The following is a 13,088-nucleotide window of genomic DNA, read 5'->3' on the forward strand; positions in this document are numbered from 1 at the left end:
CAAAACCAAATTCAATAGCACATTAAAGAGATCACCCGCCATGACCAGGTAAGATTCAGCCCAGGTATGCAAGGTGGTTCAAAATATGCAAAGCAATAAATGTGACTCATCACAGCAACAGAATGAAGGACAAAAACCATATGATCACTTCAAGAGATGTAGAAAAAAAATCATTTGACAAAATCAACATCCCTTCATGATAAAAGCTCCCAACAAATTAGGTACAGAAACCCATATATCATAGGTCCACAGCTCATATGTTGAAAGTGTTTCCTGTATGGCCCATGATAAGACAAGGGTACGTCCTTTCATGTCTATTAGCGTAGTACTGCAAGTTCTAGCCAGAGCAATCAGGCACGAGAAAGAAAGAGACGGCATCCAACTTAGAAAGGAAGAAATTAAACTATCACTGTTTGCAGATGACAAGAGAAAATCCTAAGACTCCACTAAAAAAATTTTTAAAAATAATTTAAAACACTCCAACTGTTAAACAAATTTAGTAAAGTTTCAGGATACAAAGTCAACATAGAAAAATCAGGAGTGATGTGTGTAATATTGAGATATTGTCCTCGCATGTGCTAGGAAAGTGCTCTACCACTGAGTTGCATCCCCAGCCTTTTAAATTTTTTTATTCAGAGACAATGTCTCACTAAGTTGCCCAAAATGAAAAAATAAAAAGGGCTCAGTAGTTAAAAAAAAAGAAAGAAAAAGAAAAGAAAGTTCCCTCCTGTGTGTCTATATTTATCCTATTAATGTTACTTTGGCTCAGAGTATTTTTAGAACTTGGTATTGTCCTCAGTGTTGGGAAAAGGCATAACGGCAGCCACACCCCAAAAACCCCAATATGGTGCCTGAGGAGCTTCTTTTCCTTTCTCTTTCACACCAGCGGCGCCAATATTCAAACCCGGCTAGTGGGAAACCTTAGCCCCAATAGGAACTAATTTTGTGGGCCTCGGAACTGACATCTGGAAGAACTTACCAATAAACAAGTGACCCGTCATTCTCCTAAGCCCTGCCACCTCTCCTTAGATCTTTATAAGCCCATAGCTTTTTGTAATAAAGTGGAACTCCTCCCGTGACTTGTCTCGGTTCTTCTTCCACTCAGGATGGATTTTGAGTCAGGTTTGCTTTTATAGTCATCTCACGTTGGAGAGTCACACTACCTACCTTATGTACACCAGCCTGGCTCCAGGCCTTAGGTAAAAAATGTGAACCACCAAAGGATGAGATTTACCCTTCGCTCTAGAGTTCACTAGAGGGATGCTTGCTAAAATCCGCTTCTTTACATTAAAAATGACATTTAGAGAAATTCTGCTTAGATTTCCTGTCAATTAAAATCATGGGAGAAACACTTCAAACTCAAGTTCACTTTGTCAATAAAATATTGCAACCTTTATTTAAAACAAAACACAACTTGCAAACCTTGTGAGACGACAGGCAGAGAGCAGTCCCTTTCAAGGGCATTATTTATTTACATCAAGTTTAACACTGTTAGCAGTTCACAGTCAGACAACAGAGTGAGAATTAAATTAGAAAAACAATTGAAAATATATTACAATAACAATAAAGAACAAATACCTGACAACACTGGTAGTGTGACCCATGATTGAAGTGTTTTCAGTTAAATCCCATACTGTCTCACTGTGCACTGTGTCCCCGTAGCAACACATAGCACCCTCTGTGCACCACACACCTGCAGAGCGTAACCTTTGGTATAAACATTGAACACTTTTTCTGAATTAGCATGTTTCAGGACAAAGTTCTGTCAACAACCATGAAATGTCCAAACTTTTTTTTTAATCAAGCAAGCACAAAACTGGGGTTTCTCCACTGATAGTCTTTATAAAGTCAGAAAGCAAAGAAGGAAAAGTGCAGGGTCTGTGAGGGAGACGGGCTGTGTCTGCATCAGTGGCTCAGCCAGCCTGCCTGTGGCCCACACACCAACCCCGCCACTGCCCCTGTGCACAAGGCAAGATGCGACTCACTCCCCTTGCACTTACACCCCTGCTTCTCAGGGCGGGCGCACAACAGTGCGCGTGCGCTGACTACATAAATGTGTGCACAGGTCTGAGAGGGGAGGGTTTTCAAACACAGTTCTTTAGGGAACTACAAGGTAAGTGCCTCATTGTTCTATTTCTGTATACTAATTCCCTGGAAGACAGTCAGCCTGATCAAGGTGATTTCTCAAGATCTCAGAAAATTCTTCTCATAATGGAGTCCAAGTGGCCACAATGAAAACTGGCTGTCTAAATGAAGAAAGCTGGTTTAGGGAGCCCTCATCTATCAGGAGTGTCTCTCAGATCTCTCTCTCTCTGCATTCTTGCCACGCACAATACATGGTGTGGGACTTAAAAACGACAGAGCAGTACTTGGAGTTCACTGAGCATCATGCGTTCAATTTCTAAACAAGATTAAATTTATTTGGCTTACTTATTTTTGTTGTATAATAATTAATGAAAATTAGGTACCCATATGTGGAAAAAAATTATTAAGCACAAGTCCTCTTCTCCAACTAAATTTTATGGTACCTAAACATGATTTAAACCTCCTATTCTGAGGCTCAGAAGCAAATCTAACCCAGTTCCAACCAAAGAACCCCTGCATTTCCTTTATAACGTTTGTTGGCATGTGACAGTTTGCCTTTACCAGCTCCTTAAAGGGTTAAGTAGTATGTTCGGAGACCTCAAGCTCTGTGTGCACAGCTCAGTCACTTGCAGAAACATACGACCTTGAAATTTGCTCTTGCAATGGTGAAAAAAGAATCTCCCAGAAAGTGCAGAGTTCAGGTATCACAATTCTGCCCTAAACGTGGTCTAGTCTGGGGACAAGACTGTGCCTAGCCTTTCAACTTAAAGACTGTGTCCCCTTATATGGTCTGCAGGTTTGAAGACCCACTCAACATGCCATCTGTCCACTCTGTCCCAGTTGAAAGGGCTTTGCTACCGTGTTCAGTTTGATTAGTAATGGGGAGGTGAAAAGACATTTTCCTAGGAGAGGTAAACAATTTCAAATCCATAGCTGTACATAGGAGGAAAGAAGTGCATGCATCTGGAGGGGGGGGCAGGGTCTAGGAAGAGCTCCCCTCCCTGGGCTCACTCAGGGACAGAGAAACCTGTAGCGTTCCTTCCCATCAGGGCTAGCTGTGAGGAAAGCCCTCAGTGGTGGAGTCTCACCGCCTGAGGCTTTGAGCTCCACTGAAGCCCATTTCTCCCAGACCTAGCTCAATCATGACGGCAACCGAGCAGACAAACCTTTTCTACTGCAAAAATCATAAACCCATCTTTGAAGGTACAAATCTTTATGGGTGGCCTCTGCTGCTCCAAGTCAGCTTAGAATCCAGATGCCTGCTGTAGGCTTCCTTACTCAAGGAGAAGCACTGGATCTTCTTTCACCCCAATTACAAGGGTAGAGCTTCCTCATTTCCTGGCCTTTACATCTAGGATCATGAGTCAGAAACAAAGGAAATACTATCGTGCCCACACTCATGTCCAGTCCCTAGCCCTGAAACTTGCCCATGCTTCCTAAGAGGAGGGTAGGGATGGCAGTGAGGTTGTGCTTAACATGGCAGTAACAGTCACCATTACTCCAGGCACTGCTGACTGGCACCCAACCCCCAAAAAGCTGGCCTTGAATTATTGGACTTTGAAAAGTCTGGAAGTTAGAAAACTGGAACTCTATACAAAAGATGTAGATATCCTGTTAAGAACAGAAGTTTTAGAACCAGCCCAAGACCTGGCCTTTCTGGTGAGGTTGTAGCCAGCAGTTTCCCCAGGTTGTCACATGGAAGATCCCTAGATCTCTCGCTTGCCCACAAACTGAAGTAGGCATTTTCAAAGAAGCTGGGCTACTGACTTAATAAGAAATATAGCCTGGGGAGTCTATCGGTCCCTGAAAGGAAACTTAACCCAGAGACCCACCTACTTAAGAAGGACTGGTCATAACAGATGCTTGAGATACAAAGATGGACCCCAGTCCAGGTGGAACAGGTAAATGCAAGCAAAAATGGAAAGGGGTGGAAGGGGTCAAAATGAAGCACAGCTGTAACCCACATCAGTCCCACTGCAATTTACTCTTCAGTATTTAATAATCTAACAGGTAAATTAAGTTCATCTACTCTTCCTGGGATAAAAACAAAGATGATAAATGTCAATGTCACAACTAGTAGGAAATCCTAGAAGTAATAACCCAATGCCCTGGCCCCATGCATCCTCCAAATCCACAAAGGACGTAGGTTAAAAAAGACACTGTCAACACCAACAGATAACGAGTCTGCTCCACCATATTTAGGATACCAATGGCTGGGCAGGTTGTAGACAAATATTCAAGAGTAAGAGGCCTCATCCTTCTTGAGCCAAGGTCCCCAGAAGAGCTTCTGTATTCTGAAGCCAAGTACACTTCATTACTTTTTAAAGAGCACAATTAAACCAAAAAGTTGGTCCCTAATTTTCCTGAATTTATTCAGCTCTGAACTACAACTGTAGCAAACCATGTGCTATACCTGCACATATTCTTGTAGCAGTTTCATGTTTATAAATGTATAAATTACACAGGTGATTCTTCATATAGCTGCAGTTTCAGGTCCCCCCCCAGGTAAAAGCGTTTAGGCCAATCAGCACTAGTGAAATGTTTTCTCTTCTACACAGACATTCATAATACAACTTTATAGTTATATTAGATTTGATACTTTTCCAAAGTGCTTTCATATACATTAACTCAGTCATTAAAGTGATATTGAACAATAAAGTCGTTTAAGAAAAAGGAATGTAGGACTAGTTAAAAAAAAAAAAAAACAACTTTTAAGTTGATATTCCTTTACTACAAAGTGCAGACGGTTGTTGGTGAGATCAGTCCAAAAGAACCACCCCAAATAATCTTTTAAATCACGGAGTTCTCCTGAATGCTGCTCTGCCAGAGCTGCCATTTCTCAACAGTCAAGCCCCTGAGGGTCAGAGTGTGCCACAAGCCTGTGCTTTAGAGAGCGTGCAGCGCCCTGCACACTGATTGTCTCTCTGAGCCACTTTCTTCACAGTGTCCCACAAGGCAGCAGGTGTGGTGAAGAGCCACAACCAGCAGTCAGAAGCCCTGAATTCAGCCTTGGCCCGGTCATTGACTGTTAAGATAATGCTAGAGTGACTTGATCATCCTCTCCTCCTGATCTCCTAATCTATGAAGAAAAGGTCACTGACAGTTTTCAGATAGTGTTGGGTATCTCAAATACCTGGTGAGATTCTTTGAAAGCACACTGGCTGAGATCTCACCCCACTGGGAATTCTGATCTGGAATGGGAATAATTCATCAGTTTTTCTTAAAAAAAAAAAAAAAAAACCCTAAACGATTCTGTTGTACTTTCCTGGATTAAGTGTTAATAATAATACTAGTTGACAGTTATGGAGTGCCATTGTGTGCTAGGCACTTGAGCTAAGGATTTTATAAACATTACCTCATTTAATCCTTACAACAACCCTGAGGTAGTTACTATTATCATCCCTGTTTTACAACGAGGAAACTGAGGCTCAACAAAGTTAAATGACTTGTCTTCTTCACTGGTTTTGAGCCCGAACTCTAAACCACTATCTATACTGCATCTTTTAAACGCAAAAGATCTGACTTTAGTTAAATAAACATGGGCTGTGCCTTAGAATAGGCAGCATGTTTTATGAACTAAGAACTATTTTACTGCCAACTTTCAATTGAATTGTAAGAAAATTTCTAATTTAAACCTTAAAATGCATCTGGGAAAGGGTGTCAGCTTTAATGACCTCTATGTATATATAAGTCATCTAGAAAAACATTCTTGCATAACAGAGCTCACAGCTTGGTATCAAGTTCACTGTAAGAACACATAAAATATCTTTTTGGCCCTGGGTACTTAATCCAGGGGTACTTTACCACTAAGCTACATCCCCAGCCCTTTTGTTTTTGGAGACATGCTGCAAATTGCTGAGGGCCTCACTAAGTTGCTGAGGCTGGCCTCAAATTTATGATCCTCATGTCTCAGCCTCTTAAGTGGCTCGGATTATAGGTGTGCACCACTGCACCCCATCAGGGCCAAAATTTTTAAGGCTGTATCTCTGAAAGTCATGATAGGAGTCTGTAGGAAAAACTGTACATGTTAACTTTACACAAAGCCTTTTAGAAGAAAACTCTGTGTAATGCACAATTCATATAGTCAACACAAAACATTGCATTTTAAGGTAGAAAATTTAAACTCAAATCATATTACCTGTACATGAAAGGAAAACACGCCATGGCAACCCAAAGGTATGCGCATCTATAGAGCCACTTCAGACACTCGTCAACACAATGTACAAGGCCTTTTCCTTTACTACCTGCTTTTAGATTAGATAAATTAAACGACATTTTTAATCTCTAGAAGCAGTTTTCTCTGCTTTGGATTCAAACCTTTTAATTCACATAAAGTTTTGATTCTTTTTTTTTTCTCTTTAAAACTGGTCCTTTACAAGCATAATCATAACTTGTACTTTTATAGCAAGTTGACAGTGCCTCTTCAACCTGAGCCCTGAGCCCTCACCCCTGACGTCACACAGTCCAAGCATCATGTGGATGGGGTGTGCTGCGATAGTTAATGCTACTTGTGACAGTGCTGAGAAGAATCAATTCAATTTATGGATTTATTGAGCACCCACTGTAAGCAAGACAGAAATAGGTGCTGCCCTGAGTAAGATGCAGCCCCCCACCCACCATCCTCAAGATCGTTTTTTCAGTGAGAAAACCAGGGAGCTGAAATACACTCAGTAGTGTTTCTGCAAGGCTTATTTTCAGAACTCTTAAGAAAAAATAGAGCCTTTGTTAAAAAAAAAAAAAAAATCCCCTGAAAACAATTATAATCCCTTAACTTGCATTCCACAATGGCAGGGATAAACTTAAAAAGCAGCATAACAATATTCTAAATTTCAGCTTTCTCTTCTCCACCTTTAAAAGACTAACTACTAAAATAAGTTCAAGTTTATGGTATTTGATAAGGGGGAGCAGTAAGGAAAAAGGGTGGTTTTAAATCCAAGTTCTCTTCCAATTACTACAAAGGTATTAACAGGACCACCAGTTGCTTTTGTTACAGCTACTGGTCACATACTGACACGGATCACTCAACACCTGCCAGCATACCTGGTACTGTCTCCTCCCTGCGAATCCTTCTCTTAACCTGAGCCTCCTTTGGAGCAGCAGTGATAAAAAACTAATTTGGTCAAAAAAATGCCAAACTCTGATGAAAACAGTTTCTTCCTCAGTATTCTAGCTTAATTAACACAAGCTCAGCAGTTCTAAATTCAGTAGCATCTGCTACTCTGCAAAGAAAGAAAAACAATTCAACATAACAATGCATTAAAGAGCTTTCCAGGGAGGCTATCAAAGGGTTAGCTATACATTTATTTGAAAACGCCCTTGAGAACATGCACTGTTACCATCATTTAATGGATTAAGAGACAGGGCTGAGGCCTGACAGGGGATCGATTGGACAGCCAGGAAGAAAACTCTCTGCTCAATGTTGAATTCCTATCTTCCTATGCTAATATTCCTTTGGGAGAAGAAAATAAAAATACTTTGTACTGGGTTCTCTTTGTACTGGTTCCTCCCTGTGAATGGAGGGAGGGTTCATAAAGCTTTCTAAAAAGAATGAAGCAGTAACTGGAATTAGACCTGATACCAAGAACATTAATAATATTTAACCCATTAGACTCAACTCTATGCCATAGTTTTCCATAATTATATTGAATAGGGAAGAGAAAGGCCTATTTTTCAAGGACAAAATCTATTTAAGGGTAAGTCATTAGGTTTCCAGGATCTAACTGGTACTCCCTGAAAAGGACCTACTCCTTCAATTACGTACTCTTAAAACAGAGATGAAATGGTAAAATAAATACAGAATATTCCCAACATGAACTACACAAGTACAACGATGGGGAATGGGGCAGATATGTGAGAAGAGAAAAGCATAATGGGATAATTCAAGTGGGGTGGAGGGGGGGTGCAGGGCTGGGGGATGCCTTCCCCTACTGTCTACCCGGTTGGGCTGAAGGTGATGAGGGAGGGAGAAACAGTCATTACAACCAAGCCAGCTTCTCCTCTGTCACAGGCTTGGCTGTGCAGTTTCAAGAAAGGACCACCTCCTTGGTATTCTAGTAGGTAAAGAAATATGCAGTCCTCGGCCAGTGTGTCAATATGCAGGGGCACTATGTCAGAAAAGGCTTCCCCTGTGAGAACCTGCAGTGACCCCTGCTTTCAAGATCAATGAGTGAATGCCCTGAATGCTGCCAGAAATAAAGGAAGACAGCCTGCCCTGCAAGGGACAGGGCAGAACCACTAAGGAGACCCCTACACCTACAGTAAACAGACAGCCACCAACAAGCAGTCAGCCAGTCCTGGTCCATGAATAATGTATCAGACTGGGGATGGGACCAATAAGGAGCAATTCAGGAGGAGGCTTCAACTTCCCAGATGACACCTCCCAGCACTCTTTACCCCCTGCACCAATGCACCAAAGGCAGGCAGACAGGGGCAGGCAGGCGGTCACGTTTCCTGGTCTGTGTTCTAGCAACCTGACCCGCAGTTCTTACCGCAGCAGCGATGACCTGTGGAAGCAAAGATAACAGGGCTGGCCTGGAGCAAACCTGCTCTTGGCACAGGCCCAGCTTTCCTTTTCTTATCCCACCGAAGCTGCCAGGTGAACCGGGGCACAGTCACCCTTAGTGCTGACCAGTGGCCCAGTCCAGCACCTCACAGGGTTCCAGGTAAGGACGGACTGCATTTCTGTCACACCCAAGTTCCCCGAATTCTGGTGCATTTCCTTGTCTACCACTGCCTTGCCCCTACCTAATTCACCTCTCCTATGTTCACATGATTTGTGTTTTATTTTTGAGATGAACCTGTAAACGTGAGAACTCAGGGATCTGAGGTACTTCACATAAACACACTCAAGTATCAGTCTTTCATTTTTTGAAAACAAGAACACAGGAAAACATGTCCCTTTCCCTCTCCCCCAGAAATGTGTACGCATTTTCCCACCAGACTAACAGTGGCTACCTCTGCACCACGTCACTGATTTCCTGTACACAGGACAGTAAGTTATTAAGGACAGGGTTTGCCCCGGGCACAGCAGCAACTGCTGAGGACACCTGCAGCTCCTGCAGGCTGAGCTCCAGTTTGCTCACAGCCTCTCGGAAGGCGAATTTGTTGCGAGTCTGGGGGATGCAGTCCACATAGCCTGAGCAGTAGTCGAGCAGCTGGTGTCCAGTGTCGACCAGCTGGCTATTGGGCACAGGTTCTGTGATTGCACTGGACAGTAGGTCAGCACATTCCAGCAGGGCCTCTTTGCTGATTTTGTCTGCTGAGATTTTCTCAGCTGCCTGTTTGGTTTTTCTCAGAGCCACCTTAGTACCTGCTGTGCCATTGGCCATCTTGGCTGGCGAGACGGAAGATGTGGGCAGAGGCACTTGGGGTGGAGGCATCACCGGCCTCCCAGCTTTCCCACTGATGGGCACTGCCCCTGGAGCTGCCTTTTTCCCTCCTTCCTGTGTTTCTGACGTGGACTGTCCTGCAGTCAGGGCAGCTGGCTCTTCCGCAGGGTCTGAGCACACGGACGGATGCTGCAGGAGTCTCATCACCGGCGGTGGAGGTGGGGCACACTTTGGTTTTACCCGTCGGGGGCGATCCTTGTCTGCAGAGGATGTGACCTGATGCTCAGATAAGAGCTTGAATTTATTCCCCTGAGAGTCTGTGCCAATGAGCTGCACGTCCGCTGGAGTGTGTTTGAGAGTGGGCGAGATGAGGACTGGCACTTTGTGGTTGTGAGTGGTTGGAAGGACGGCCGCAGCCTTGGCTGGAGAAGACCAGCCTGGCTGCTCTCCATCCTCCGGGACTCCAGCCGTCCCAAGGCGTGCCCCACCATTCCTCTCCTTGCCCTTGGGCGCAGCTGCCACTCCAGCCGTTCCCACCCCTGGAGAGTCCTTCTCGGTCATGGCAGGGTCCCCAGAAGGGGCTCTCAGAGGAAGTGCTGTGGCTCCTCTGGGCAACAGTTTGGCTTTTGGTCTCTCCCTGGCTGGAGCAGCACCTTCCTCTGATTTTTTTGGAAGCGTGTCACTGGCCCTGTCCACATTCTCTTCTGGCTGAGAAGAGGCGGACACTGTCCTTTCCAGCTGGAGTTTGGACCTCTGGCAGTTCCTGGGAAGGGTCATTGCCATCCTATCCTGCTCTGGAAGCCCTGAGGACATGGAAGATGTAGAGTTGGACCTTGGAAAAGGCTTGGAAGTGTCATCACTGGCTGTAGGTTTACCTGCTCGTAAGCCCAGTGTCTTTTTGATTAAGCGAGGTGTAAAGAAGCCTGTGATGCCAGACCACCCACCCCCAGCAGCGCCACTGCCCCCACCCCCGCCACCGTCGTCATTACAGAGGTTCCTCTGTGCAAAGCTCCCCCCATAGCACTTGGGTGGCACCAGGTTCGTCTCTTGCTGGGCAGGAGTGAAAGAGAACCCGTCAGCATGCTGTAGAGAAGCAACAGGTGAGAAGTTACCCGTGAGTTCATATTTCTTGTGGGGCTGATTCTCCATTTCTCGGAAAGAGCTGCTGCGTTTAGGGGGTGTGGGAGCATTTCTCTTTTTCATGAAGGAACTGAAGAAGCCTCCCTTCCTATCCCTGGTGAAGCATGTCTCTTTGGCATCTTCCAAGAGGCTGCTGGGTGACTTGTCTCTCTGTTTTCGAGGCAGTGCTGGGGACCCACTGGAGGCCTGTGTACTTCTAATGAACCCTAATGAGAAATGGACAATCAGTATGATGTAAAAGACAAGAAGAGAATCCATTAGAGTAAGACTGAATTGTAAAATTTTGTCAGCATCAATAAAGTGTCAAGTGTTGGTGTACTTAGAGGAAATTAATAAATACATTATCATTTCATGGTGATTACCGTTCCAAATGTGGTGTGAGTGTAAGTGAGGGGAAATACCCTGCTGGTTCTTACCTCAGTATTCATTCTGTTTCTAAAAACAAATGTATCTAGCATCACCTATCCGGCTTAATGAAGACATTTTCACCAGAACTGTAAAGATGGTAACTATGCAGGAGCCAGGGCTGAGGAAATGGAGCCGGTGGCAGAGTCTTATGTTGGACAGACAGATCAGAACTACTAGCAATAGCAATGCAGGACCAGCACTAGAGGTAGAACAGAGGCCACACTGTCTTCAGGGAAGACGGGCATAAAACGGGCACAAAAGCATCGTATCTACGCTTCTTTAAAAAAGGCAGTTTCAGCTTTGGTTCTACCTCCTCAGGCCTCACCTGGTGCTGAACTGGAGGCAGGATTTTCTGCGGCATCTTGTGCTCCTTCAATGTTCTCTTTGTTCTCCACCTGTTTTTTCAGGGTCCGCATCTTGGAAGGAAGTATAGGTAATCGGGGCAGGTATGGAACCACCGACGAGGAGGAGGCAGCTCTCCCAAGCTCCTCGGCTACCTCTGTGAAGAAGACAAGAGGCCTGATGAAAAGAATAATTTTATGACAGAGAAAGGGAGTTTTCTTTTCAAAAAAAAAAACAAAAAAAGCACACAACTAATGGAAAGCTGAGACAGGAGAATCGTGAGTTCAAAGCCAGACTCAGCAACTTAGCAAGGCCCTAAGAAACTTAGTGAGACCCTGTCTCAACATAAAATATAAAAGGGGCTGGGATTATAACAAATTAAAAACCAAAACAACTAAAGAAATTTAAAAATGGGGGGAGGGTTAGGGATGTGGCTCAGGTCAAGCACCCCTGGGTTCAATTCCTAATACCAAAATAAGAAAGAAAGGAAAAGAAAAATCAAAAACCATACAATTGAGAAAGAAATGAAGAATAGATTGCTAAAGTATAAAATTCACCTGGGTGCAGTGGTGTATGCTTACAGCTCCAGCTGCTTGGGAAGCTGAAGCTGGAGGATGGTTTTAAGCTCACTAAATTGCTTGGGGCCTCACTAAATTGCCCAGATTGGCCTCAAACTCGCTAATCTCCTGCCTGAACTTCCCGAGTGGCTGGGATTACAGGTGTTGTGCCACCATTCCTGCCCATACCTTGTTTTTTAAATAAGAAGTGGTTTATCTCTGTTGATAGCTTAATTTATCTCTTCTAAACCTCTTTCCATGCCAACAGGTTTAAGAATACAATTCATTTTTTTTTAATTGAACGTCCCCGTTTCTCTTTTTTTTTTTTTTTTGAGAGTGAGAGAGGAGAGAGAGAGAGAATTTTTAATATTTATTTTCTAGTTCTCGATGGACACAACATCTTTGTTGGTATGTGGTGCTGAGGATCGAACCCGGGCCGCACGCATGCCAGGCAGCACGCTACAGCTTGAGCCACATCCCCAGCCCTAAGAATACAATTCAAAGTATTCAATAATACTATAATAATTAACAGCACAGAAGATGTTTGGTTGTTCTTAAATTTTTATACCTTGTAGCTAAGATATATTTCTAGAAGATGAATGATAGAATATTGCTTTCTTTTATTAGACACAATAACTTTATTTTATTAATTTATTTTTATATGGTGCTGAGGATTGAATCCAGTGACTCACACATACTAGGCAAGTGCTCCATCACTGAGCTACAGCCCCAGCCCTAAATATTGCTTTTATGACTTGGTATGTGGTTCAAATAATTTGGTATTTTCATATTACTTTTTCTTTTTTTCTTCCCTTTATCATAAATGTTGATACATAAAGAATTTTCAAACTTATTTTCTTTATGAAGAGACTACTTTATTTTTGAGACACCATATTTCTTTAAATATTTATTTTTTACTTGTAGTTGAACATAATACCTTTATTTTATTTATTATTTTTTTATGTGGCACTGAGGATCAAACCCAAGGCCTCGCATGTGCTAGGCGAGTACTCTATCACTGAGCCACAATCCCAGCCTTAACCAAATATCTTGAAACAGAGCTGTCAAGTGTAAGAGCAGATCCCTTTTTTTGTTTTGTTTTGTTTTGTTTTACTTGGGTACTGGGGCCAGTACGAAAAAACCCAGGAATGTTTTACTGCTGAGCTACACCCTTAACCCTTTTTATTATTTAATTTGAGAAAGGATCTCGACAACTTACTGAAGCTAG

At 43.3% G+C, this 13,088-nt stretch overlaps 1 protein-coding gene across 6 annotated transcripts in view; it reads right to left on the reverse strand.

Moving 5' to 3' along the window:
* Positions 1-1,364: 1,364 nt before the first annotated feature.
* Abl2 (ABL proto-oncogene 2, non-receptor tyrosine kinase) overlaps positions 1,365-13,088 on the reverse strand; it is a 115,620-nt gene continuing 103,896 nt past the window's right edge. For 4 of the 6 annotated variants that reach the window (XM_078022379.1, XM_078022380.1, XM_078022381.1 and 1 more), the window contains 2 exons: positions 11,287-11,460; positions 1,365-10,759 (listed from right to left, as the gene is read on the reverse strand). In XM_078022379.1, coding sequence (XP_077878505.1) covers positions 9,036-10,759; positions 11,287-11,460 — 1,898 coding nt within the window. In that variant the 3' untranslated portion in view covers positions 1,365-9,035. The remainder of the gene's footprint in view (positions 10,760-11,286; positions 11,461-13,088) is intronic. The other 2 variants (XM_078022382.1, XM_021722621.3) reach the window with 1 other exon arrangement.

This window comes from Ictidomys tridecemlineatus, chromosome 10, assembly GCF_052094955.1.
Source record: "Ictidomys tridecemlineatus isolate mIctTri1 chromosome 10, mIctTri1.hap1, whole genome shotgun sequence".
In the NCBI taxonomy this organism is placed as follows: domain Eukaryota; kingdom Metazoa; phylum Chordata; class Mammalia; order Rodentia; family Sciuridae; genus Ictidomys; species Ictidomys tridecemlineatus.